At 50.2% G+C, this 27,791-nt stretch overlaps 1 protein-coding gene and 1 long non-coding RNA gene across 2 annotated transcripts; both read right to left on the bottom strand.

Moving 5' to 3' along the window:
* Window positions 1–6,780: 6,780 nt before the first annotated feature.
* Window positions 6,781–9,534, bottom strand: LOC118157715 (transcription factor SOX-2). Its single transcript, XM_035312168.1, has one exon. It carries the CDS (start codon window positions 8,768–8,770, stop codon window positions 7,823–7,825), a length of 948 nt encoding a protein of 315 aa, XP_035168059.1. The 5' UTR covers window positions 8,771–9,534; the 3' UTR covers window positions 6,781–7,822.
* A 7,419-nt stretch (window positions 9,535–16,953) lies between these two features.
* Window positions 16,954–19,689, bottom strand: LOC118157716. The gene is made up of 2 exons (XR_004746708.1): window positions 19,272–19,689; window positions 16,954–19,187 (listed from the first exon to the last, which is right to left on the bottom strand). It is a non-coding gene; the product is annotated as an uncharacterized LOC118157716 (long non-coding RNA).
* Between the last annotated feature and the right edge of the window lie 8,102 nt (window positions 19,690–27,791).

Below are 27,791 nucleotides of genomic sequence, written 5' to 3' on the forward strand. Positions count from 1 at the left end.
AAAAAAAAAAAAAAAAAAAAAAAAAAAGAAAAAAAAAAAGTATTGCCAATCAGTGCTGGGGGGGCAGGGAAAGAAATCTTACAATACTTGATATTCGCAACTCATTTCGGATTTCATTAGTCAGAAAACTCACTCCCCAGCCGGTTACAACTTTGGTTTGCTCTCTCCCCTTCTCTTCGGACGGCGGGGCCGGGCCAGGCTCCGGCTCCCTCCCGCACCGGGGGGCTTCGCCCAGCCCCCCCCGCGGCCGTAGGGAGCACAGCGAGAGCCCGGCCCCGCGTTCCCCCAGGAGCAAGAGCTACAAGTTTATTCATAATTCATGCTAGCGGCGCAGCCAGCCCTCGGGAGCCGGCAAGAAAGCAGCAGCCGAGGGAAGCGAAGCTGCCCCTGTCCCGCGGCCACCCCCGGTAGGTGGCCCGCGTACCCCAGGGGGGAACCGGAGGGGCAACGAAGCCCCTCCGCGGGGTTGGCCTGGGGGCTTCAAACTCCGTTTTTCAGAAGCATTTGCAAGCGAAAGAACCCGAGAGCAGGGTTTTAGATTCAGGTATTTGATCTCGCCGGATCCAGACATCTAATTAGAGTGGTCTCAGCGACTGAAACGGTGTTAATGCCCATTGTTCCCCGCTCACAGCCCCTGGCCCTCCACCGCTGGGTTACCTCCTGCTCAACGTCAAGAACGGGAATCTTTGTATTTTAAACCGATATATATATATATGTATTTCCCCTCTTTCCAGCCCACTTTCCTCTGTCGCAAGTGAAGGCAAACACTCCTGGGTTATTTTTTTCTCCGACACCGGCAGAGGATAGCACCCCCTCAGTGGGGTCTGAGCAGAAATAAATCCCGAGGAGCTCTTCCCTACCTGAAAAGTCGAAGGGAATCCGAGTGTCTGCTTTCGGGTGTAATGTGTGTATCGATAAGGAAGACACTGCCGGCTCAGCCACGGGACCCAATTAATCTATGGCTGTCTTTACCTCAACCCCAGCTCAGATGTTATGCTTTAGAAATATCGGTTTCGTGTGACGGGGAAGCCACAACTACCGAGTGTGCCTAGCATGGGGAGGCCACGGAGCAAGAACCTGCAGCAGCGCAAACTCCACTCGTGGGAGAGCCAGATTGCTTTTTAAACTAAAACTAATAATTTCATAACTGATTCACATTCAATCTGGCGCCGGTGACGTCACGGGGCATTAGCATACGAGGAGGGATGAAGCCAGTGTGGCTGGAGTTGATAAGGTGCCTCCTGAGGAATTCGCTGCTTGTTTTAATACATTAATTACTTCTCCATCTCGCGCAAGTTTTACAATTTGGAGGAGCTTAAAGGAACCATCATGGCACGGCGTGCCAGCAGTACAGGACAGCGGCTTCTCCCGACACACACCCACCCCTGGCTGGGGTGCCCCCAGGCCCAGAGCAACGTATCCCTGCGCGGCCAGCAGGGAGGCCAGACTGACGGGAGGCTGGGCTGAGGGCTCCAGCTGGCAGCCCTGGGGAGGGCCAGGGGTCCCCACATCCGAGGCAGCTACAGCGGAGACCCTACAGGCTGTGCAGAGGCCTGCTTCTCTCCAACGCCCAGTGGGATCCCCCCGCCTCCCCCCATTAATCACAACTTTCTGTAAAAAGAGCGCAGGTGACGTCAGCAGCCCTAACTGCCAAGGGGTAACAGGGTCACCGAGGTCACCAGGCCTCCCCTCGCGCTCTCACAGAGCGCTCATTGCAGGTCCGGTGCTCTGTGGCTGCCCCATACACCCCGCCTGTCTCAGGAGGAAGGGACGCATTTTGGGGAGATAAGGGGACAGGGCCCAGCCCTGCTGGAAGGGCTGAATGATTCGCCTGGTGCTTGTTGGGGTCCCACAGCCCCTGGACAACCCTCAGCATTGCTGCTTTGGCCCCACCGAGCTCTGTCCAACCACTAGGGAGGCAGCCCCCCCCCATCCCATTGGGTACCTCTCAGCCCCCCTCCAGCCCAGGGCTTCGGCCTTCCTGTTCTCTGGAGGAGACAACAGGCTTGAAATAAGTGCTCGGTTACTTGAAGCTGAAAGTAACCAAGGGCAGGAGAGGCTTGATTTTCTGTGGAAAAGGGGATGCAAACAGAACAAATGGAAATACTAAAAGAAGAAAAAAAATAAAGAAAGGAAAGAAATGAAAAGACGCTGTAAAAGACCTGATCCACATGGTCCCGCAAGTTGTGGGGACAAACTCTGGGACAAACTTCTCCAGCCCAGACGAGTGTCTCCACAGCAGGAGCCCCGTGCGCAGGCTGCGTCCCGGCCCTGCTGCCGGCAGGGCTCAGCCCCGCACACTCGTCCTGCCGGGAAGCCAAACTCCAGGCATGGGGCTCCCCATGCAATAAATGGCCGAGCCCAACTCCTGCGAACATTGCAAATGGGAAGGCAGAATTACGGCTCGCTGCGGCGCGCCCCCTCCCTCCCCACGCACAGGCGCACACGCACGTGCACATGTATCCACACACACGCACACGTGTGCACACATGCGTGCATGTGCACACATGAACACAGCACACGCGTGCATGTGTACATGAACAGACGCACACACAAACAAAAACACATGCACACATGCATGCAGACACACATGCATACAGGCATGCACACTTATACACGCTTGTACATACTTGCACACACTCAAACACTCTCTCAAGCAGACTTGCACATTCAGAAACTCAGACACTCGTACACACACTTGTACAAGCACACACACATTCTTACACACAGACACTTGTACACACTCACTGCCTCACACTCACACCCACACTCACCTCATTACCCCCCCCGTCCCGGCCGCTGCCCCTGGTCCCCGGGGAGCTCCCGGGGCTCCTCCGGCCCTGCTGTGCCCTTGCCGCCGGCCGAAGGCAGCCCAGCGCCGGCCCGGGCCGCTCCTCTCGTCTCTGCTCCGCGCCGCTCTGCGATTGCACTGCCAGATTTGCAACTCCAAGATTTTCCATTTCTGGCTTTCTTTTTTCCCTTTTCTTCCCGACCACCCCCCACCCCCCAACCCCCCCCAACCCCCAAGTTTTTAAGCGAAAAAGCTCCCACACTCACTTCGGCGCTGGACATCCTTGACAAGTGAACTTGATTCCTCAAAAGCAAAATAGTAGCAAACTTCTTGCAATTCCCCGTGCCATCGTCAGAAAATTGGTTTTAATTACCAAAACTAAAATAGCGGTGGTGCTAACTAGCAGGCGATCAAACCGCAATCAAACTTCAATCTCTGAGCAGTTAGCTATAAACTGTCAGCAATTGAAAAGTAAACCTGGTGCACACAAAGGCTCTGTTTAATTTTCTTGTTGTAATGGCTCTAAATGAGGACCCCATCACTATGCAGTTAAGCGGTGTTGCTTGTCCCCCTGAGGCGCTGATCAGTTCTTTTTAATGTGAGAAAACTGGCAGCTCGAAGCCCGTCAATGGAGCTCCCACAACAAAAGTCCTGAAAAGCTGAATGAATTGGGTTTGTAATTACTGCTTCCCTCTCCCCCCTTGCAGCTTATCTCTTATTCATTCAACATATATTATTGTCACCTAATCGCACACTCCCAACATTTTTTTTTTTTTAGTATCTACTACTGCGGACATGTTTGTTGTAGAAATTAAACAAAATAACCCTCCCTTTCCTCGTCCCGTCCCCCCCCTCCCCAACAACAAAAAATGTGGGAACGCCAGTGCCAGGCGCGGCTGGCTGCCGGCAAACACGCCCGGCAGCGGCTCCCCCGCCGGCCGAGAGCTTCCTCGGAAATCCCGTACGCACTAGAGCCCGCTGGAGCTTTTAATATTTGAGTTAGATCGGGCTTTAAATAAGTGAAGTGTATCTAATCGCACCTATCAGTAATGGGCCTCTTGCCTTCAGTGGGACCTCCATTATATACTACTTAAAGCGCTCAGCTATCTACCTGCTACGCCGAGCCAGATAGACGGGGCTGCTGCACGTCGGAGGCGAGAAGGGATTAATCCTGAGCAACGACGCGCTGCTGCGGGGGTCTCCGCAAGCCTCGAGGGCTCCCACGGCCCTGGAGGTTGTCTCCGAGCAGAAAAAGAGGTTTTCAGCCGAGAAATGGCCGAGGGCAGGCGGCAGTCGCCCGCCCGTCACTGCCGGCCGGCGGCTGGTGCAGGGCTGCGGGCAGCGGCGCTCGGCGGGTCTCCACCGGCAGAAGCTGTCGGTTGCAGAAATCAGTCCGGCTATTACAACCAAATCTACTAACCGTCTAAATAATTAATTGAACCATTGCTCTTTGACCCTTGGAAAGTCCAGTAGGGACCCGTTTGTAGTAATAATACCCCCGAATGAGCCCTTGTCAAATATTCATTTAGTGGTTAATGTGAGCGATTTCCCCCTGGGACAGGCTGTAATACCAGCTTCCCAGCTTTGGCAAGAAACCCTGCTAATCTACCTCTCCAGTTCCGCAAAATATTTTAACACCCCGGTCCTTAAAAAGCCGTACAAAAATCACAGGGGAAACCATAATCTTATCCTCGGGTTCATTTCGGCTCTGTACAAGGTTAGCGAAACATTAACACTGCCGCTCATGAACAGAGCATCACCCCACCATGGAGCACACAGCTTCTCACGAGGGGGAACCCAAAAGGGCTTCAATAACCAGCATAAAAACAAATCCACGAGCTCTGCTACCCATCTCAGCTGCAAGAAACGACAGCCCGGGACAACGGCTTAGGTGTAAATGGGGTTACTTAATGGGCTGAATTTAAAATCAGCCGTGGACAATGGCGTTCTTCCAAGTAACACTTCAAAAATCAAATCGTTCAGCTGGACTTGTAAAATGCTTGGGTTATCCTCTCTAAGCGCATAAATGGATGGATGGATGGATGGATGGAAGGAATCTGTCCAAGGGAGATCAGGTTTCAACAACATATATTTTACATCATACTCCGAAATCTAAGCTTAAACAAATTACCCATATAAAAAGTTGCTGAATTCACTAAGCCTGAATATGTGGCTTAGTGCCTTTTGTTTAATTGTATTACCTCGCCTTCCCTATGCGAATCGTAAAAGGACCAACATTTCCAACTACCCCCCTCGAATATTTTAGTTAGCACTTCAAAAAGGGCCCAAGTTTTATTGCTGTTAATTGGCTAAGATTCCCCTTAAAAAATGGAATCGCGATATCGATTGGGCTTTTATTCCCACTTCTCTTTTCTCAGCGAGGCGAGCAGGAGCGGGAATGTGTGCTCGTTACCACGTGAATAATCCCTAGATGCACTACAAACGCCGCACAGCTCTGAAAAAAAATAATATTTTACTCGTTGCATTAATGTAAAAGAAATAGAAAATGTTGGGAATCTGTAATAAAAGCTCTACTGCCCAAGTACCGCGACGGCGCAGAAATAAAAGGAACAAAGGGAGCTAAACTACACAAACAGACAGCGAGCAAAACTCCACATCTCCTGGTCTGGCAATCTGAGGTTTCATCTGGACACCAGGCTTCAAGTAGGAAGGCCAGAACTAAGCCTAGGAAATAGCTCTACCGAAAAAAAGCCAAAACGAGCCAGCTAACATTATTTGTGTTTTTTCCACTCTCTCCTCCTCCCTGAGCTAAAGCACAATCCAGGGACCGACCAGAAATCCGAGCAAGAAAAACTGAGCAACACTTGCCCCCACTCCAGAGTGCCCAGTTTGTGCCTTGCCTAAGCGAACCACCGCATCCTTTTCTCTCCACGCACAGCACGCGATTACCAGCAGACGCGACCAGTTTGCAATCACAGGGCCCCCACTCCCAGCTGATTGTGGTTTTTAGTATTATTATTATCGCATCTCCTTACGCGTGTCTCCCAAAGGAACCCCCAGCCGCGTTAGCAGCCCCAGATAAACGCTGGGGATTTCGGTGGGGGTGGGGGGCCGGGGTGCTGCCACCGGGGCTGCCCCACAGCGCTGCCCACCGCCCCATTGCCCGGCCGGGGCCGCAGCGCGGAGCGGCCCCTCGGCGATTGCGGTTGCAACTGTACAAAGTGAAACTCTACCTGGCACGGCTGGCGGAGCTCTCCTCCTATTTGGCGGGCGCCACCGCTTCTCTTTGGGGCTTGTGACCGGCTGCAGAGATTGTCCGAATTGGGGCTACACCGCGCTGGCAATTTAAGAAATAGGATTCAAGAAAGGGCTGTGATATAACGTGAAAGTCTCCGGCATTTGATTTTTTTTTTTTTTTTTGGTTTAGTTTTGTTCTGTTTGTTTACTCCATTTTTGTCGCCTCTTACCTTTGCCCAGCCAAGCCCCCCCCACCCCCACCTCTCACCTCCTCCTGCGCTGCCCCGGAGCAAGGAGAGGAAAAGTTGAGTAAGTCCTGAACAAAGGCAGCACTCAGCCCCCGGCAGCCCGGCCTCGGGGGGCCACGACAGGCAGCTCCCCACGGGGGGGGGGACACGGAGTGGGACACACGGGGGGGGGACGGACAGAAACGCTCCGGCTGGCCGAGCCCAGCGGGCCGGGCCGCCGCGTCCCGCAGCCGCCGGCTCGGGCACGGCCCCGAGGCAGGCAACAAGTGGCCACCGGCATCGCCACTGGCCCCGGGGGGCAGCGGGAGCCGAGCGGCCCCGGCCCCCTGAGCTTGGCCCAGGGACCTGCCGCGTCCCGCCTGCTGCACCTTCCCTCTCCCTTCGCTACCCACACAAATATTCACGCTCCTACATTTACAATGCTCGTTATTTCCAATGCTCGGTTGGCCCCCGGGAGAGCTTCTCTCGCATGTATTATTAAAAACAAAAACAAAACCAAAACCAGCTTGCGTTGCAAAAATAAATCCAAGACTCAAGCGGAACTTCAGTGTCCATATGTCAAAAATTTATTTATCTCAAACTGTGCATAATGGAGTAAAAACTTAACTTGAATATGTACCTGTTATAAGGATGGTATTAGTTCAAATATATACATGGACTGTCGGCAGACTGATTTCAAATAATACAGAGCCGAATCTTTAAAATACAACTACGGAAAATGAGGAAAAAAAAAAGAACTTAAAATATCATCACAATAAATTTACAGAAATATTACAAACCATAAGAAAATATTTCAAACACAGTAATTTCAGGTTGGTATTTTTTTTTCTTTTCTTTGAACAGGATGAAGTCTGGAAACAAAAAGTTATTATAAATTAACAAACGGCGTGTGAACCTGCATGGCAATTTTTGTTTTTTAACAAGAAGTAAAAAAAAAAAAAAAAAAAATTAATACATCTAAACGTTTGCCCTTTTACAGCAAACCAAGCCCATGGTTCGCAAGTACTCGTCCTACCGTTTTTGCCTTTTGTACAATTTCTAAAACAATTTAAATGTCCAAATGCTGTAAAATAATTTCCTCTCCTCTCGCAGCTGCTATAAATTCAGCTGCCAAAGCCACAATGCTCCAAGTAGACTATATTTTTAAAAAATAATTGGCAAATTCTCGAGTTTGTTTTTTTTTTCCTCTCTATATTACCAATGGACATTCTGATTGCCATGTTTATTTTGATAAATACTGTACAAAAGTTGCCTGCAAATATTAAAACATTTTCCTCTTCGCTCTTTGAGTCTAGCTCTAAATATTATTGGTAAAGACTTTTGCAAACTTTCTGCAAAGTTCCTACCGTTTTCACTAGAACTTTTTAAAAGTTTTGTGTAGTTGCTTCCCCTCCAAGCTCTATACAAGTTCCTCGTCGGTTTTAGTTCTGGCGCCCGGGCCCGCCCCCGGGTTTGTCTGTACAAAAATAGTCCAAAAAAAAAAAAAAAGTCCAGAATTTCTAATAAAAGTTTTTTTTGTTTGTTTGTTTTGTTTAGTTTTCCTCCCCCCACCCCCCCGCCCCTCCGCCCCCCCAGCCCCTTTGTCTTACATATGTGATAGAGGGAGTGTGCCATTAATGGCTGTGCCAGGAACAGGTGCACTCTGGTAGTGTTGGGACATATGAAGTCTGCTTGGGGCAGCTGGTTCTGGTACTTCAGCACCTGGTAGATACATGCTGATCATGTCCCGAAGGTCCCCAGCTTGGCAAGGAGCCCTTGAATGAGACGACGAGGTGACTACGGGGGGACTGGAGCTGGATTCCGTCTTGACCACCGAGCCCATGGAGCCCAGGGCCATGCCCGGGGTCCCTTGCTGGGAGTACGACATGCTGTAGGTAGGCGATCCGTTCATGTAAGTCTGCGAGCTGGTCATGGAGTTGTACTGCAGGGCGCTCACGTCGTAGCGGTGCATGGGCTGCATCTGCGCCGCGTTGTGCGCGTTCAAGCCCGGGTGCTGCGGGTAGCCGAGCTGCTCTTGCATCATCCCATAGCCTCCGTTGGTCCAGCCGTTCATGTGCGCGTAACTGTCCATCCTCTGGTTCACCCCAGCTCCCAAGGTGGCCCCAACCCCTACCCCAGTCGTCATGGTATTGGTGCCCGGTGCCAGTAAGCCCCCTGGCAACGTGTACTTATCCTTCTTCATCAGGGTCTTGGTTTTCCTCCGGGGTCGGTATTTATAATCCGGGTGCTCCTTCATGTGCAGAGCTCTGAGCCGCTTGGCTTCGTCAATGAAGGGTCTCTTCTCCGCCTCGGATAAAAGTTTCCACTCGGCCCCGAGCCGCTTGCTGATCTCGGAGTTGTGCATCTTCGGGTTCTCCTGGGCCATTTTCCGGCGCTGCCCGCGGGACCACACCATGAAGGCGTTCATGGGGCGCTTGACCCGGTCCGGGCTGTTCTTCTGGTTGTTGGCGGCCGAGTTGGAGTTGCCTGTGCCTCCCCCCGAAGTTTGCTGGGGGGCGGGAGGTTTCAGCTCGGTTTCCATCATGTTGTACATTCAAACTACTTTTGCCTGGAACCAGCCTTGAGCAGAGAAGCGAGGAGCAGCGGCAGCAAAGTCCCAAGCCGGACTTTTTTTTTTTTTTTTCCTAGGGAGGGGTATGAAAGGGGGGAGGGGGACTCCCCAAAACCACACTTGGATCACGATCAGAATCTTCCTCTTCGCTGATGGATTAATAATGCTAATAACTGCTATTATTACCGCCGGAGCCTTGCTTTTAAAAAACTTCTTCTTCCTCCTTTTTCCCTTTTCTCTGCCTGCCTCTCTCTCTCTCTCTCTCTCTCTCCACCTCAGTCTTAAAGAGCCAGCAAACTACTTTACCCCCTTTTGCAAACACACACACTCTCTCTCTCTGCCTTGACAACTCCTGATACTTTTTTGAACAAGTTAATAGACAACCATCCATGTGATGGGGGCTTGTCAGGGAATAAATGTGTTCGCCCCGGCCAATCAGCGCTCGGCGGCTCCGCCACTGAGGACAAGTCTCTACCCCTGGTTTTGCATGAAACGGGGCGGGGGCTCGGAGCCGCCGGGACGGCTCGGCGGGGGGGGGCGGGCCCAGAGGCGGCCCAGGCAGCCACTGGGAAGCCTTTGTAGCTCCCCTTCCAGCAACAGGTCACACACGCCTTTTGGAGGAAGTGGGTAAACAGCATTGTTGCGACTTTTTTTTTTTTTTTTTTTTTTTTTTTTTTCCCCCTTTCCCAAGTTGGTGTTGGCTTGAGGCTGGGAAAAGCCGTGGGGGGAGCGCGGAGAGGGAACGGCCTCCCCCCAGCCTCCCCCCAGCCCCGGCCTCCCCTCGGCCCCAAACGCCCCGCTGCAAGCACCCCCCCCGGGACCGGTGGGGTCCCGCGTGGGCAACGCTCGCCCCGCCCGTGGGACCGGGGTCTCCCCACTCGTGGGGTGCTCGGAGGAGCGGAGCCCCCCGCCCGCTGCCTCACCGCCGGGGAGCCGAGGCCGCTCCGCACAGCGCGGGATGCGCCCCCTCCGTGCCTGCAGCACCGAGCCCTTCCTCTGGCCTCACGGTGCCGGGGGGAATCGGGACAACGTGGGGGGGAACCCCAAAAGCCCCCCCGCAGAGCACACACGGCGGGGAAGGGACCGCGGCGGCCCAAGGCTGCCCCGCGCCCTTTGCGCGGGCGGCGCTGGGTGGGCGCGCCCGGCGGTACAAATAGGTAGTTTTGTTTCTCTTCTTGTCGCTACACGGGGCCGCACAAAGCCCCGGCTAAGTTTACTTCCACTCTCTTGTTGGGATCTTTGTTGCTAAAACGCACTTGACGACAAAGGAAGGAGGGGAAAAGAGGACGCCGAGCGGGGGGGAGCCGCACGCCGGCCCCGCTCTACCCACGCCGCCGCCTCCTCCTCCAACCTGCCGGGGCTGGGGCTGCCCCTCCCGGAGGTGGGAGCTCCCCCGGGGGTGCGAGCAGCCCCCGGGCCGGGGGGCGAGGGTCAGGGGGCGCCCCGGGACCGGGCACCGCAGGCGGGGGCCGGGGCCGCGCCCGGGCGCCCCGCACGGTCCCAGCCGCGGCGCTGCGGCGCCCCCTGCCGGCCCCACCCGGCCCCGAGAGATGCCCGGGAGGGGGGGTAGGAGGGGGGTTGGGAAGGGCCCGAGTTATTACACCCCTTCCAAATCATCCTACTGAACAACCTCCGTGCCATCTTTGCGTGTGGGGATTATGCAAATAAATCCTATCGGGTTTAATGCGTTTAATTCGGAGATGGGGATAGAGCCGGTAGATAAGTGATAGGTTAAAGCGGCGAAAAAAATAGGTGCAAATTACGAGATGAGGGATGTAAAGGGGTTCTGATTGTCCGGCCGCTCCTGAGGGCACGGCGACTATTTACTTTCTTATTGTTTATGCTCGGGTCGGCAGTTGATAACGCCATGCCAAATAATAATAATAAAATCTTTGGGATAATTACATTGAAAAAAAAAAAAAAAAGAGGGGGTGGGGTGGGTGGCTTTGGTGTTTGTTCAGCGTAATAAAGTGATACCGGAGGCTTGGTGGTGCACAGGCAGAGCGGGGCTCTGGCTCCGGCTACTGCCGCGTGGGGTGCGCAGCGCAGGGACCCGCAGGAGCAGGGCGGCGGGGGCCGCGCTGTGCCCGCCGGGGGCCTTACGGGGCCTGGCCCCTTCCTAATTGCATTTATCCTCCGAATAAAGGCTGGGAAATGCCTACCAATTGTGTTATCGGGGAGTATTTACGGCTTTATTTTAATTAACCGTTTTAATTATCGATGCAATAAACTATCTATCCGGCGTGGATACATACTAACACGCCGTAGGAAAGAAGGTGAGGGCGATACAGCTCCTTTAGGGCATTTTCTACCGTTCCTCTGGGGTGCGTGGGGTTGGGGATAAGGACACACGGCCGGGGAAGCACGGACAGCCTGGGCTGCTGGCTGGAAAATAAGGAAGATGAAATTGTCCCCCGGTTTTCTGTATTAATGACAATAACAACAGCACTCTGCGGAAGAATATAGCCACGTTGAAAGGGAGGCCTGCGGAGGGATGGTTTAATCTGAGTGGATTTAAAAAATCGTTGCCTTTGGTATAATTTATGGAAATGAAAAGTGCTCACATTAAACAAATAGTCTGCAAATGTTCTCAGTGATGGGCTTTACGGCACATGCACTCTTATTTCCAGGTTATGAGTTTCTTTAAAGAAAATGAATGTTAACTACTTGGATTTTGTGTATTTATTGTTCTAATAACCGCCGATTTCTCTAAAAGCCCTGAGGATACAACCTATCGTGTTAACTGTATCGGAAAGAATATACACATTTTCATATTATTTTTTCTGAACCTGCTAGTAACCAATCTAAAGCAAACTATTAAGCAGTCTTGTGGAGATGGAAGATTGCAGCTCCATTTTTTGTCCTTAGCTGCAAATAGAGGTTTAACTTGCAGTAATTAGGTGAGAACTAGCCAAGCATCTTACTATTATGATGCTTGTTAAAAACGCTTCTTTTCTGCATCTGCATTTGAGTGTGTTCCCCTCCACTCTTAATCTTCTTATGGAAATGAAGGCGAACGGCAGGGAACCTGCAGAGACTTAGAGAATGTCCTTGTTAACTGGAATTTCTCAGCATTGCTAATTAGCAGAGTTTGACGACCACCAGTATTGGGGAAAGCTCTGTTTAGCCACTCACAAACCCTTCCGAGGAAGAGCAGACTAATTTTATTTTGTAATTAAAATCTGAAAAGGGCCCTATTTGACAGTTAGGGCTATGAGAGTTTTATCTCCCTGTGAAATAATTACTGCCTTGATAACTCAATTTTCTGCAAAATGTCAACTGTGAGCTCCAAAAGTTTTAATTTCATTACGTTAAAAAAAAATCCGAAGACGAAAACGCGCAGAGAAATTTCCTCTCCCCCTCTCGCCCTGCAGCAGCTCAGCAGCCGAAGTTCGCCCAGGACGTTTCGACACACGAAGCCAAAGCCAAATTTCCCATTCCTGGGGAATTTCAGAAATCACAGGGTGGGTTTGTGCTACTCTCCCGCGGCAAACGTGGGTAGAAACACTCTCCAATGCCAATAATAATAATAAAATGAAATCGAGTGGGTATGGAGCCCCTTTTCCAGCCCCCTGCCCTCTCGGCAGTGGCAGAAGCGCCCCACTTGCTCAGCCAAAGCAAGCTGGCACAGCGACGGGCGCAGACCCAGCGACAACCTTGGGCACTGGAAAAAAAAAATCAACACCAAAAAAAAAAAAAAAAAAAAAAAAGCAACAAAGCATAAGCTCAAATAAACTTCACGAGTTCCAAGTTCGCAGGGCCGAGGGGCAGGGCCGGCCCCACACCCCAGCGGGGCTCCTGCGCCCCCCGCCCGGCGGCCCGGGGCCACCCCTCTCGGAGGGGCCCGAGGGGCAGGGGCGGCCACTTGGGGAGTCCTGGGGACCCGAGGTGCTGGGGCAAGCGTAATCCACTCTGCTTGCGTTTATATATATATTTTTTACTATTATTTAAAACGGTTTAACCTGCTTTTTGTCCCTGCCTGTCCAGCAAGTAACCCGATTGTCGCTCTCAGAAGTGGCATTACATGTACAAGCGGTCGAGGGGGGCGAGGCACCACGGCCGCATCCAGCCCCAGTTTCGCCCAATAATTTCCCTCAAGGGCTCTGAGGACCCTTGAAAGCTGGGGAATGCGGAGGGAGCTCCGCGACCCCTTTCATCCTCCTTCTCCCTAAGGCAGCCGCGGGGCGAGCACACGTGCGGCAGGGCGGCAGCGCACGGCCCCGCCGCTCCCGGGGATGCTCGGGGGACCGGCGGGGACCGACGGGGACCGAAAGGTGCCGGCGGGGACCGACGAGGAGCGGTGTGCCCTCCGAGTGGCCCCTCTGCCACGTCCCCGCCCAGCGACCGCCACCTGCATGGGCGTTCTGCTGCTGGTATGTCAGGGCGTTAAAAAAATAAAATAAAAAAAAAATAGAAAAGAAATTTAAAAAAAGGGGGAAAAATGAAAAAGAAAAAAAAAAAAAAAAGGAAAGCGTAGCGAGGTTAAAAAAGAAAAAACAAGAACCGGCTCCACCTTTCTTCAGTGCTTTGAGAAGCGAAATTAAATAATAATAATAATAATAAACCTCAGATGCTGGGACGAGTTTCTCGTACACAATAAACAGAACAGCCGACTGACACGTACACACAGCACCTCTCAAAGTCGCTTTCAAAAGGCTTCTCAATAAACGGAGAAGCCGTTTGTCCAAACACGCTTCCAGGACTCTTCATAAATAGCCAACAGCCTCCTCAAACTCTCTGCGATTTTTCCACGTTTCTGAAATACCACTCCCCGGACCTCCTTCCCAGAGGAGAGCAGAACGGAAACCGTTATTTTTTCTTACATGACCTTAAAAATAAAACAGAAAATCAAGCACCAGTGGCGAGGATAAACCCGGGAATTACTGCACAACATAACAGGGTGAAATTACAGTTGGAAGTAGGCCCTTTGCCGGGGAGGCAGCCCCCTTGAGCAGGATCCTTTTTGGCAGTCTATTTAAAGTTATCTTTCCTTCCTAGTTTCATAAGAACAAATGAGTTTTCTTTTCCCATTGTAGTTGAATGAACTCATGTATATTAAACACAAAACCCCTCCTGAAGAACGCTAACTGCTTTGCTTAAACCCACAAAGGCACGAAAATCCAGAATTGAAGGTTTCCAATTCCTGAGTAAGTCCCCTTAACTCTCTCAGGCTCGCAGAAGAGAGAGACTGGGACATTTTCTGAAAGTTTTAATGCCTGGAAGGTGCTATCTTAAACAGAAACGTGTCGTCTTTTGCTAAAGCTGAGGTTCCTATTTTATTTCCCTTGTTCCCCCTCACCACCTTTGTATTGACTTAAGAAAAAAAAAAATGGTGTTAAAATGGGTCTGTTCATGGGATCACACGTGTCGCCCAAATCAAATGAAGTCCTCTTTGGCCCCAGAGCAGTTTTGATGGAATTATTCCGGCTCCTCCATTGAATTCACAATGTTTCCCAAAGAAGCGCTCGCACTTTCAATGGGAACGCCTGAGGCAGAGCCTGGGGTGCTTCAAGGTTGCTCCTCTCCCCAGCGCACCTCAAACCCTGGAATCTCGAGGAATGGTTTGAAAAGTACATTAAAAAAAATACAGAAAAAAAAAAAAAGGAAGAAAAAAGCAATCCCATTCCAGCGATCCTCAGATCACTGACACGATCGCCCATAATGGAGCCTAGACGGTGACTTTTATCTCGCTGTTCCTCATAGTCCTTAATTTGGAGCTCATTGACAGGACAGACGGTAATGACACTTTCAGAACTGTTATGGTCTGGAGTGACAATCTCTCCATCTCGCCCATGGTTTATTGACACCATGGGCTCATTGTGTCAACTTAGGCTTGTGATTTCAGAATTCTCCAGTGACGGGCTCGTTGTGGGGATTTTAATTCAAATTATAGACTAGCTGTCTATACTGTGAATTCATATTTAGACGGCGCTTAATCGGAGCAGAGAGACGGCGCTATAAATAATACCTCCACCACTTCCCATGTGTCTATCCACGGTCCCCCACCCAAGGATGACCTGAGGGAGCCCGGGAGGGAGCCGAGGGTGCCTCAAGGGATGCTACCAGCATCCTGCATCCTGCGCCCGGCCATAGGCCAAGGATGCGTGTGCGCCCCGCGGGGACAGGACAAGTTTTGGGGGCGCACGAAGACCTGGCGCCCTCGAGGCTGGGGCAGGGGGGGGTCGCAGCCCTCTCTGCCTGGACATCCCGGGGGAGCGGGGCTTCTGCCCACGCTGCCGCCCGAGGAAAGCGGGGCGAAGGGGGGCGCCGGAGGTGCCCTTCCCTTGGCTCCTCGTGCCCAGGCAGCGCTGCGGGAGGCGGGTGCTCGCAGCACCCAGGTGCCACGGAGGGGCAGGGGGGGAAGGAGGGGAGAAGTGGGAAAAGCCGCTCCGAAAACTAGTATTTGAGGTCGCTTTTCGGGTTTGTTTCTTCGACTCTCCCCTTCCGCTGCTCTGGAGAGAAGAGCTGTGGGAAATAGCGGCATCCAAAATCTTTCCTTCCAAAAGAGCGAAGTAAGCTGCAGATGCACCTTTCCTCCGGGTGGAGAGGAGAGAGAAGGAACCCGGGGCTGACCCCACCCCGCTGCCAGGTGTCTGCCCCGCCGGGCCGCGGCCCCCGCTTTCCTCCCGTGGGTACCGCCGGGCTGCGAACCCAGCCCTGAAAAAAGGCGCATTTTGGTTAAAGCTGTCACTCGGGAGCCTCGACATTCTGTGCCAGCTTCTACCCTTGGGAAGGGGGGTTTACGACCTCTTTATAGCCCCCCTCACAACTGTTGTTCCTAAGGGGAGCACCAAGAGCACGGCTCCTGGATCTGAGTTAATCATTCACGCTTCGCCAGGAGTCACTGCGGTTTTGTGCGGTGCCTTCTGACGTGAAAACGGGTGTACCAACTGCTCTGTATTTTTTCCGTTTCCTGTAGTAATTGACATATAATATCTCTGTTTATAGCTCGCTTGACAGATCTATACAGATGTATATTTTTGCTTAATTTCGGAGTTATATATACCAACGCACGCCAACTAAAGAAACAGTAAAGGAAATCTGGGAATTCCGTTGTGCAGGAAATCTGTGCAGGGCTTTTGCTATTATTTATAGAAAATGCTATGTCTTTAGTTTGGGCGCTCTTACTACAGAATTGCCTTATTAAGAGTCTCAAGCGGAGATCAAACCTAGAGAATGGGGAAAGTCTACTCAGCGCGACAAACAATCCTTAAAAAACGCCGTTCGTATAATTTCTAAAGTGAAAAGTTTATTGTGAGACCCACGGCCGTGGGATTCATTTAATAGAAAAATTGCGGTGCTATGACTTGCGTCCAGGCTGTCAACAGGAGAGACAAAATAACTCCAATTTAGCAGAAATAATTTAGTTTCCATTAGCGTTTCTCCTCGCACGCAAGACGCACAAAGTGGGTTCGGCATTTCCGCAACGCGCGGACACAGCCGCTAAATGCGCTCCTCGGAGCTGTGCAGGTGCCTCCGAAATAATTCACCTAATTCACCTCAAAAGTTGGTGGCAACGCAGCACTTCACGTATTTTGGCTAATCGATTTATATCACCCGGCTTTCTTTTCAATCTGTCATCTCAGTAGGAAGACAAACCCCACTCCAAGCATTCACTCCAGACAAGGCTCCTTCCTTTTCCAGGAATTGGGGGTGGGGGGGTTATTTTGCTCTTTTTTGGGGGGGACGGGGGGAGACGATTTACAGCTCCGCGTTTCGCCACATGCCATTTTAGACGCTTTTCACCCTAACGAAACGGAAACGTTCCCTCTGCTCACAAGCGGCATCTGTCAGTGCCGACTCCTTTAGGACCACTTGGGATGCAAACACCAACCCAAGCCTCCGGCAGGCTGGGATTTATCCCGGCCGCACCGGCACGCCGGAGCTGGGCAGGAGGAAAAGGCCACCCTTATTTTTAATTTTCAGCCCTATGCTGCCAAGACCCGCGTTGGTCTTTGCACGCCGGCTGGCCAGCAGAGCACAGGCGGTCCCGCAGCAGCAGGTCAAAAGGCACGGCCGTTTCTGCCGGAGCCGGGCCTTCCCTAGCAGGGCGCAGCTACAGCCCGGTGGCATCTTCCCCGTGTCCATCCGTCCGTCTGCAGAGCGAGCAGCTCGGGCAGGAGGCGCATCTCTTGCCGGGCTCTCTGGGTTTTTTTTTTTTTTTTTTTTTTTTTTTTTTTTTCGCAGTTTGCCTTACAAAGCCCAGCGGCTCGGCGACACCGCCTGGCTCCGCTCCTCGCCCGGTGCCGCGCTCCCCGCGCTGGTTTGAGCCGCGCAAGTTCCGCGGGCAGCGGCGGCTCCGGGCGCTGCCGACAGGGGGAGCTGCCAGCCGCCCGCCGCGGCCCCGGAAGGGGGGGAGCCCGGAGCTTAGCGGGGTCGAGTACAGATCTTCAGTCTTGGGGGATAAAAAGAGATTAAAGGCTAAATTCTTTTTTTTTTTTTTTTTTTTTTTTTTTTGTATCAATTTTAACCAACTACGAAAACGTAGAGCTTTTATCCTTTGATGTTTCCCCAGAAAGAAACTGTTATATATCGGTCGTGAAATTACATCGCTTTGGAGCCAGCGAACCAGGCGCGGAGTGGTAAAATAATTTAATTAAAAATAATAATAATATGAGGACCCGAGCTTCCGCAGAGGCACTTCAAGGCTGACACATGCCCCTCCGTCTCCCCTCTCCCTGGCTCTCCCAGGGCTCGCCGGCTTGTTCGATGGGAACAATTAGGAGCGGCACCGACCCCCGGCAGCCCGGGGCTCGGCTCCCCGTGCGCCCCGGGCTGCGCCCCCCTTTCCCCGCGGGGCCGGCTCCGCAGAGGCGGGGTGCCGCACAAAGGCCCGCCGCCAAAACCAGGCAGCAGCCGCCGGTCTTTTACCATATTAAGCATAAATCAAATTGTAACCGGCTACCCACTTTCCCCCTACTACAAAAACTCTTCACCTGTATTTAAATAGCACGTCTTTAATTACAGCAGTTGGGGATGTATGAGGCTGAAATGAAATTAGCAGTCATTACCAGTCCTTTAACTCTGTGGTGCTTTTGATCAGCACTAAATTAGCTTTCCAGTCCTAACAAAGGCTCTATAGCAAGCAGTGGGCTGTAAATAAGACAGCTCGACCTGCCCTCAACACCTTTTCTCTTGTCAATCACAGCTCTATCATTCAGCCCAAGATTAACCTTTATCTACCAAATTCTTACCCCCCAAAAAAGAGGAGGGGAAGAGGGGGAGAAAATCCAACCTCAACTTTGCTAACTGTAACTAAAAAGAGCTTCCCTTTAAATGGCATTATAATGAGCCCAAACGTCAAAATCGATCTTCCCCGGCCCAAATTGCGGTGCGTCAAGAGGCACCGTTAGCCGGCGGCAGTCACACGTCGCGATTTATTCGCAACTTCCCGGGGCACGGCCCCTTCGCCCCGCGTCTCCCCTCGGGCCGGACCCCCCCTTGCCAGCCCAGGAGCCGCCGGGGGGGCGATGTCCGCGGCCGCCCCGCTTTCCCCGGGCGAGCGTGGGGAGGCGGGGAGCGGGCGGGTGCGGGTTGCGCGGCGCTCAGCCGGCAGGGGGCGCCAGAGCGCGGGCGTTGCGCGGGCGTTGCGCCAGCGCTGCGCGCCGCTGCGCGCCCAGGTGAGCCCCGGCCGGGCGGCAGCCCCCAGCCCGCAGCCGCCCCCGCGGAGGGCCCCAGCCGCAGGAGCCTTGCGGGATCAGCACCGCGCAGGATGGGGGCACCGCGCAGGATGGGGGCACCGCGCAGGATGGGGGCACCGCGCAGGATGGGGGCACCGCGCAGGATGGGGGCACCGCGCAGGATGGGGGCACCGCGGTGCCGGCCGCGCTCCGCGGCTCTCCCCGCGGGATAACCCCGGCCCCGGTTGAAGCAGTGAGAGCCGGGGCAAGGGGCAGGCTCGGGGAGGCAGCGCTCCTGCCTGGAGCTCCGCTCGCCAAGCGGTTGCCGCTGAAATTTGGTGAAAGCCGAAGCCGCCCGGCGCGCACCGCTCCCCGAGTTTCACGCTCGCCAGCTCGGAGCGGCGGGTCGTAGGTGGGAGCCGGGTTTCTCGATCGTTTTAAAGGTCACGGGGGAGGAGGGGGGAAAAAGTGTGAATGTCAAAGTTGGGCTGCAGCTACTTACATGTCCGTGCCAGAGCAGGGTGGTGGCTAGTTAGCAGTTTGATTGGCAGTTTACAGCGAAAGTCCGCGCGGACTCCTGAGCCCAAGGCAGCCCCGGGGCTTCGAGCACTTTTCACCGGACAGAGGCAGCTGAAGGAAGCTCGCACGTCCCCTTCTCCTCTCCTCTCCTCCTCCATCCAGGACGGAGAATGAATCCATTTCGGTTTTTCTTCCCCCGGCTCTCCTTCCATTTGCCTACACATCCTCCAAATCCTAGCCCTAGCTTTTAACTGCAGTCCCTGGAACAAGAGGGGAAAAAATCGTTTATGGCTTAAAAAATCCAAATGGTTGATTCTGTGTGTGTGTTATAAGAATGCACCCACAACAACAAAAAAGTCACTTCTCTGTCCCCCACCGTACAGCAGAAGAATAATAAAAAAGCTTTATATTTTTGCAGTGGGTATTCAAAGATAATTTGATGCCATTGTTTCTGCTACAGATGGTTCTTTTTAATACAATAACACTGCTCTTTGTGCATACTACACACAATAAAAATCGAAAGCGTTCTCCTGAATAACCATTTTGTTCTCGCTTGTATACAGGCCAACAAAAGCTGCCGTGAGGTAATGGGTTCTGTTTATTGAAGCCATAGAATAGACGTTTGATAAAGATTTTAATATATGGGGGGTGGGGGGGGAATTAAAATAAAGACCTTGCAAGGTCGAGCTGATCTCCGCGTATTTATTACTACTGAAATATTTTATCAATATATTTCTTTGAGTTGCAGCTGCAGGGTTCCCTCCTCCCCTCCCCCCGCGCCCCAGCCTTAATCGGCCCAAACATCTGTTTCTTTGAATTTGGGGAGATCTGCGGTCGGAGCCAGACCTAAAAACCTAGACTTTGGGAACGAGCGGGGCACCGCGGCTCCGAGGCGAAGGCAAGGAGCGCTGGAGAAGCGAGGCAGAGGAGACCCTCCCGTGCGGTGCCTGCGCCTATCTTTGTGCGCGCCGCTTCGCAGCCCGCTGCCCTCATGCACACACGCACACAAAGGCGCAAAGCGGGGCGAAGGGCCCCAGGGACCGGCCCCGGGGATTTCCCGGCGTGTGAACGCGGGCGGGTCCCTGCGCCCCCGCAGCGCGCAGCCCCCGCGGCCGGGGCGCGCCGCAGCCAAACTCGGTGCGCATTGCCCGAAGCGTCCCCGCAGGTCGGGGGCGTCGCCGCCCCTCACCGCAGCGTCCGGGCTTCAGCCTGGGGAGCGAGCCCCGAGCCTGCCAGGGTGCCCCGGGCTGCGGCAGAGCTCTTGCGCGTTGCTAACTTTCTGCCGAGTCATGAATAAATTAGCACCGCTCAAAGGGAAGGGTGCACCGGGCGCAAGGACCGGGAGCCGCAGCTATTTCTGTGCTGGAAATTGCTCCGCGGGTCAAGAATTGAGCGGCCGAGAGTCTCCCCAGTACCTAGGGGTCGGATCTGGTTGCGGCTGTAGCAACTGGAAGAGAGCCCCAAAGCAAAAGAAAGTGCTTAGACAATAGGGCGCTGCGGGAAGTTGTTAGTCACTGCCTGTGTTTGTCTACCTTTCTATAGGAATTAATGCCACAGTTCTCCGTGCCTCTGTAGCCGGGACTGACAGTAATCCACCTCTGTGACTTCTGCCCTTTGTGTTTTCACAAAACTCGGCTCACTTGTAGCACGACAACAGCACGGAATAATGACTTTAACCTTCAAACATTCTTTAATTAGCTTTTTCAGCAAACCAGAAGATGCTCAAATGAGCCCTTTGACAAAAACTGACCCGCGCCTTCAAATTCTACTTTCACTTTTGGGACTAAGATGTTATTGGTTCACAACTCGTCTGAAGTCATCTAATAAGGGATTATTTAGGAACTATTACCCACACGCCAATTAAAGCCTCTCCGATGAAATTCGGGAGACAAAGATAAGCATCAAAACGGAAAATTAAACTATTTGCACATGGCTTGTTTTTCAACAACCCATTTTCTATCTCAGGATAAACATCTTCGCGCCGGCTCGCCCCGCCGGAGCGGGGAGGGTGCGGGGAGCCTCGGCGAGGCGCCTCGGAGCCCCACGACCCCTCCGGTCCCCCGACGGCAGCCCCCGGCCCCCGACCCTACAGGCTCGGCGCAGGGGGGCTGCACTCCCAAGGGCCGGGGGCTCCTTCCCTTGCCAGGCTTCCCTCCAAGAGCCGCCTGCGGGGAGGGTGGCGGAGCTCACCTCCACCTGCGGGGCTCAAGCAGCCTCCGGTCATTTTGCAATAGCTTCTAAAGGCAAAGGGGAAAAAGAAAAATGAAATCGGGGGAATAAAAGATCCAACCGTGCCAAAGTTGAAATCGTGAAAGTGCTTGCCTAAACTGGTGGCACTGGGGAAGAAAGTCCCGCTTCTCCTGAGGAGGTATTTTATTACTCACAGCAGTGAAGGAAAGGGATTAGTAGGAAATGCGCATTTTGCTACCTATAGAGGTTCTTTGGGTTAAATGTGAACCAGACTCTGAACAGTTTAATACGGACCTAGGAAGGAAAGATGATTTTTTTTTTTTTTTTCACAAACAAAGCATCCCGATGGCTCAGAAATTTTACGTCGTTCTTAACCGCTGTATACAAATCTTGGGGAGAGTTTCCAGGCAAATTTCAGCAGCATCCTACAGCAAGCTGACAAAGAGATTCCAGGAATGCCACGCATCTAGGAGGGAAATACGAATCCCTCTCTTTAGCCTGAAGCACGAAATTGGCTTAAAGCTCATTTTGCAGATAACCGGAAACGAAATCATCAGTGCGTGGGACCGGCTGGCTGCAACTTTCTAACGCGCTGTATCAATGGCTAAGACTTTCTAGAGGAGGAGAAAAAGGAAAAAAAAAAATCATGAACCACAGGTTGGAAGGGCTCTAAAAAAAACTCGCATCTCAACTCGCATTTTTCGCTTTGCTCCGCAGAGGGTTTTGCTCACGCACGGGCACCGATATACTTCGATATACTTAAGGCTGTGTCCCGAAAGCGGTCCCACGAGATGGGAAATTGAGTGTCCCAGATTTTGGCATTCACAAGTCATTTTAGACTCAGGCGAAAAAAAAAATAAGTCTGCTCCTGGCAATACAGATAAAATATCAGATCCCTCCAAATCTGCGAGCAAGATCTACACCTCTACATTGGCAATCCGACCAGAAAAGCCCCGTAAGGAGTTTGCCAAGAGGCTCTCTCTCGTAGAGGGGCTGAGTGCAGGGCTCCCCAGCTGTGCCCCCAGCACAAATCATTCCCGAACCTGGGGGCTCCCACCCAGGGGAAAGCACTGGCCCTGCTCTAGCCGAGAGCAAGAACCAGGCTGCTGCCGGCGCTCCTCGCCCCCGCCAGCAGCTCCGCGCTCGCTGCCCGGGCTGTGGCACATGGAGCACCCCCCCCCGGCCGCCCCGTGGTCCCCAGCCCTCCTCCGGCTGTCCACGCGGGACCGGAGCCCCACGGGATCCCCCCGGCACCGGAGGGAAGCTGCGGCTCCGTGCCCCGCTCCGCCCGCGCGGGGGGTGCCCCTAAGTTCACAGCTCGCTTCCATTTCAACTAATTCCAGGCTTTTCTAGCCCCAAAGCCACGGGCGTGGATTGTGGTGGGCTGGGAGTCCAAACAGAGATCATACAGTCCTTGGAAAGGTTAGAGAGGCTTCCCACCACCTCTCAAGTGTTAGGAAAACATTTGTGAAATCCCAATAGATTCTTATTACTATTATTTAATTGTCCTGGGACATGATAGTAAAAACTCCAGTTATTTAAAAGCAAAGAGCACTCACTTTACAAAAGCGGCTCATGAAGAGCTGCGGGTCTGCACAGCACGCAGGCCTTTCACTGTACAGAAATGGATGTATGAACTTCACACGTCTCTTAAAATTGAAAATTTTTTGACTTTTTTTTTTTTTCATGATTGCTGTAAGAGACCTCTTCATTTACTGCTTCAACATTTACTACAATATTTTTGCTGCCAGTTGCAATGGATTGCTGCACTGCCAAATATGCCATTCCTGAAGGATGACCACATGGTAAAGGATGCATTTCTCCTCGAAAAAGGAGAGAAAGTATAGAGCTAGTAATATCCTGTCAGCATTTTGCCCAAGTATCCCTAGGATTTGATACCTTCCTTTATTCAATTCTTTAGATTACAACTTTCTCTGGAGTTGGACTCCTTTTACGTGATAAGATGAATTTTTCAAAGTTAAACTTCTTTGCAATAACTAATTAATTAATTCCTGGGTATGTTATGTCCACATTACAGATATTGATTCTGAAAATCTTTTGGCAAATAACAACAGTAATTTAAAACAATTTACAGACTACATGCATATATGTGCACGCAGTAAGTAATGCTTCCCATACCCATGCACAGGCTACACACTACTTGCATGCCAGCATACAATCTAATGCCTGACACAAATACATGGCATGTAATACTGGGCATTTACAGGACCCTGAGGCCCCTTTCTACACACACACTTCCACACATGCACATGGAATATGAATGTGTTCTTACATTTTAAATGATGAGAGAAACATCATTTTGAATGCTAAATCCTGATTATGTTACTGGGGAGCAAGGTGGCAATCCACAAACCACCCCAAAACTTCTGTTTTCATTCATGGTTCTTGTTGCTGTTAGCAGCCTGGAACTAGAAAGGAGAAAGCTCATCTTGGCTGGAGACTCCCAGCTAAGTCTGGAAAGCACTTCACCGGTAATGTTCTGCCTGGCACTTGTTTGTAATCAATCACTTAAGATGCAAGGTGAATTTGGAGAGTATTTTTTTTTTTTTTTTTTTCTCCTATGGTTTCTGTATGTTTTCAGGTAGTCCATCATCATTGCCACCTCACCATAGTAACACCTGCTGACCTTTAGCACCTATCCCCATTACCTGCAGTAACTTAGAGACTTAGTGACCTTATGTTCAGCTTGTTTAGAAACACCCAGATTTAGAGAAACCCTTACAAAAAGCCATTTTAGGACTCAAGATGGCAATCAGGGTCCAGAGTGGACCACAACACATTGTGCTCAACACTTCTCCCTCTGAATAACGTGGATACGAAGTAGGAATCCCTTTACACAACTTGAAACCCTGCACCAGTATTACAGAGGAGCAGCTCCAATGTTCCCAACAGGTCAAAAATCCAGGTTACAGCTATTTGAAAATACATTAATACATGAGAATATGCAGAAATGAGGGATATCTATTTGCATCAGGAAAAGGGCAAACAACTCATACTGTATCTGGCATGGAATTAAAAAGTGTACAACAGATTAGATATCAACCACTTCTATCAAATCCAAGGCCCAGGAACCTAGGGGGAGGGAAATGCGTAAAAGCAGACGTTTAGAAGGTAGAACACCCCAATTAACCTCATTATCTTTTACAAAACTCTACTATTAATATTCTGAGGTTTTCAAATTACTGCTGTTGTTGAAGAGAATCTGTTGAGTATAGCATGTGTTTTGCTGTAGTCTCCCAAATCAGCATTGCCCTTCTTAAGGTCAGTAGAATGTATCTTAAAACATTCATATATTTAAAAAATATGTATTGTTATTTTAATAGGCACTGTGGATAGTTTAATTTGTATCTGTATTAAATTAAACATATGGTGAACAGGGTATAATAGATTTTCTATAATTTAGCTGCCAATGTGGCAACAGAAGCCAGTTACTCTCACCAGCAGACTTGTCAGTGGTTTGTTTACTAGCTTATTTGAATTAAAATAAAGCTTCGCTTCTGCTGACTGCACATCATTATCTATGAGACCATAATCCTGCTAGCAAATCCTATATCTTCCAGAACTGGCTCTTTTGTTTGGGATTACTGAGAGCTTAGCCTATAACAAAGAGGAATAAGGCATCCCTCTCATCCTCGTAATTAAGTGTGGGGAGTAATTTAGAAACAAACCCAGAAAGATGTACAATTTGGAGTTCTGCTTCTATACAGGATTGGGGAACAGAAGAGGCCAAACACTGATTATGTTAGCACAATGTTTAAACTATTAAACTACTGTACAACAGGAATCCAGTGTTTAAAAATAAATGACAACTATCAATAATGTGTTAAGTTTCTTTCTAGCAGAGACATTTTTTGCTTATCTAAAGGTATGCTGGAAATCTTGGGTGGAGCTTAAAGACTGAAGGCTATTTTAAATCTCAGATTTTTACATGCACACACTGCGTACATGTCACTCTTACAACATCTCCATTTTGAAATAATTTAATACATAAAGCTGGAATCATATTTTAAAGTCTCCCTTATAGAATTTCATTCTTTTTGAATAAGAATATTCTCCAGGAATAGGAATATCTCTGGCAGCTGAACATACTTGTTTAAGTGCTATATTTTAATACCACCAAGATTCATATTTTCCTTTGGGAAAATGAGTAAGTAGTTGGAAGTTATTACATTTTAAAGTCCGCTTAGAAATGACCATAGCATTTGGGAACAGAATAAAGACTACTTTAACACAGGTATTCTGAGGTCAGTCCAACATATATCAGCGATCTTTGTTGCTCTAGCTGTACCCATGTTGGTTCTCTTTCTGCTCAAAACAAGAGTTACGTTATATACAAGTTGTAGAAATTCACAACTAGGTTACAAAAAACAGAAGTCTCGTCTCAGGAGTATACAGTTACACAATATCTATTTGCAGAGGGCTTATAAGGACAGGGGTTGATTTATAAAAGTCTTCGACATTAATTGTCACAGATGGGAATTCTGAGGACCTCTATGAAACCAAACGAGGCCCTAGTGAATTATAAAGCAGGTCCTTAGACTTTAAAAACATTTAGGCAAAGTGACAGTTCAGAACATCTGTTAGCCTTCTGTCTGAGTATAAACTGGATGTCATGGAGTGCACAGCTGTAGGCATTTTCTGCTTCTTTTTGCCAACATCTGTCACAGCATTACAGTAATATAGGTAATTATCAACACCTCATATAAACTGTTTGCTATTTTAATTTCTGAATAAGTAAAATTAGCATTAGACCCTTTTGGAAAAAAAAAAATCCAGGAAGGGAAAAATATACATTCCCTTTCAAAGCTGAATGGCAGAGCTGATCATTTTAGGAGAGCTGAAATTCAGGAAAAAAAAAAAAAAAATCTCTACTAGAAATAAGGTCCTTAGGATAACATAAAAGACTTAGGTGAGAACAAGTTTAAATATTCTCCCTTCCTCTCTCTGTCTCTTAAAAAAAAAAAAAAAAAAAAAAAAGACATCTGAGTCTCATCTGTCATAGCAAAGAAGATCAGTAGCAAGAAAAGACAGGAAACCGTTAATCATCTATGGTTTTTTCCATGCACATGCAGCTGTCAAATGATGTATGTTTTACCACAATAACAAAGCCAAGGGCTCATCAGTACCAAGCAATTTTACTGTCAGTTGGTCATCCTCCTCAACATCTGCAGTAAGAAAAAGAGATCACCTTGCAGTGATACACAGAAGCTGGACCTGTCTGGCTGCTGCTGAAGGGAGTGGGGTACTAAGCAGCAGGGCTTTCAGGAATAGAAGCGTGTTCCAGGGGTCCCCCAGTAACTGAATGGAAAGGGGTAGACTGGAAGAGACTCTCCAGACAAACAGGCCTTCAAGCCATCTTATCAGGACCACATTTGGTCCTTTTACACAGCAAGAGATAGAAACCACTGCCCCCTCCTGAAGATCACCGACCTGATTGTGGACAACACAGAGCTTTCAAAAAGTGACCAGGTATTTTGGGTTCCTAATCCCTGGAGGCCCAGGTGATACGCTTTATCTGAGCATGATTTGTGGAAGGCAGTTGCTTATCATTTGTGATATTCAGACTCCTGTGAGATGTTGCTAGCTGAAAACCAAAATCATCAGCTACCCTTGGAAACAGAGGCCCACTTGGTGGTTGTCTTAATGAGAGACGTGCACTGCCCAGTCTTTTGGAGCACAGGATAAAGAACAGTAGAACAACAAAGCAATGCTGTCAAACAACAGCAGTGGAGACCATGTCAGTCTGAACTTGCAAGTATGAGCCTAGTGACAGAAAATAATCATGTGGCAATGAGTTTTACAACATATGGAAGCAACAATCACATCCAGTTCATACGTATTTTGCTTTCACCACAAAAAGAACAGCACCTCTGCTAGAAGTTAACATTCCAACATGGAAAGCCTGAAAGAAGTGCCGCTTGCTCCTTTCATAAAGAAGAGGCATATGGAACAAAGTGGTCACTAATATGCTATTTTTAGTGCCTGAACTACAGTCCAGAAGATAATACCCAATTACTTGATATAGTGCTCTATACACTGTCTGAACAACAATAGTGGACTGAGAAGCAAGAGAAAGCACCAGAATATGGTTTTGAAGTCATTCAGATTTCATGTATTTTATTTTCTTCTTAAAATAAAGGCTTTGAAAAGAGGTATGGTGTTGTCCAGGTTGAAGGAGGGGGGCCAGAGAAGAGTTTAAAGGGAGATGAGAGCAGATGGAGGTTGAGAAAGAAGAGAGAGAGACCTTGACTACAGGAGAAAAGAAAGAGAAAATGCATCTGGGGTGCACAGTCAGAGAAAAATATGCACATAGCTATAGCATGTCATAGGTGTAGCTGCAAGAAAGACTACATTCAGGACAATCTATACAGTTGGGGTCACTACAGGATTTTACCAATTCTACCCTAGTTTCCACTCTGCTAGCGTGTGATTTGTGGTATCTGAGCTGCAGACATTTTTTTTTTTTTTTTTCTTTTCATCCTCTGCTGGCAATCTAGTAATTTTATCAAGGACATAGAGGACAACTGTGAGCCCATACTAGTTGAGACCAATCCTATATTTTTGGAAAGGGATGCCCAGAAACCTTATTCTCTCTCTCTCTCTCTCTTTTTTTTTTTCCTTCCCCTTACTGCTTCTTCAACATTCATTACACG

The sequence above is a fragment of the Oxyura jamaicensis genome (genome assembly GCF_011077185.1).
Source record: "Oxyura jamaicensis isolate SHBP4307 breed ruddy duck chromosome 9 unlocalized genomic scaffold, BPBGC_Ojam_1.0 oxy9_random_OJ106693, whole genome shotgun sequence".
In the NCBI taxonomy this organism is placed as follows: Eukaryota; Metazoa; Chordata; class Aves; order Anseriformes; family Anatidae; genus Oxyura; species Oxyura jamaicensis.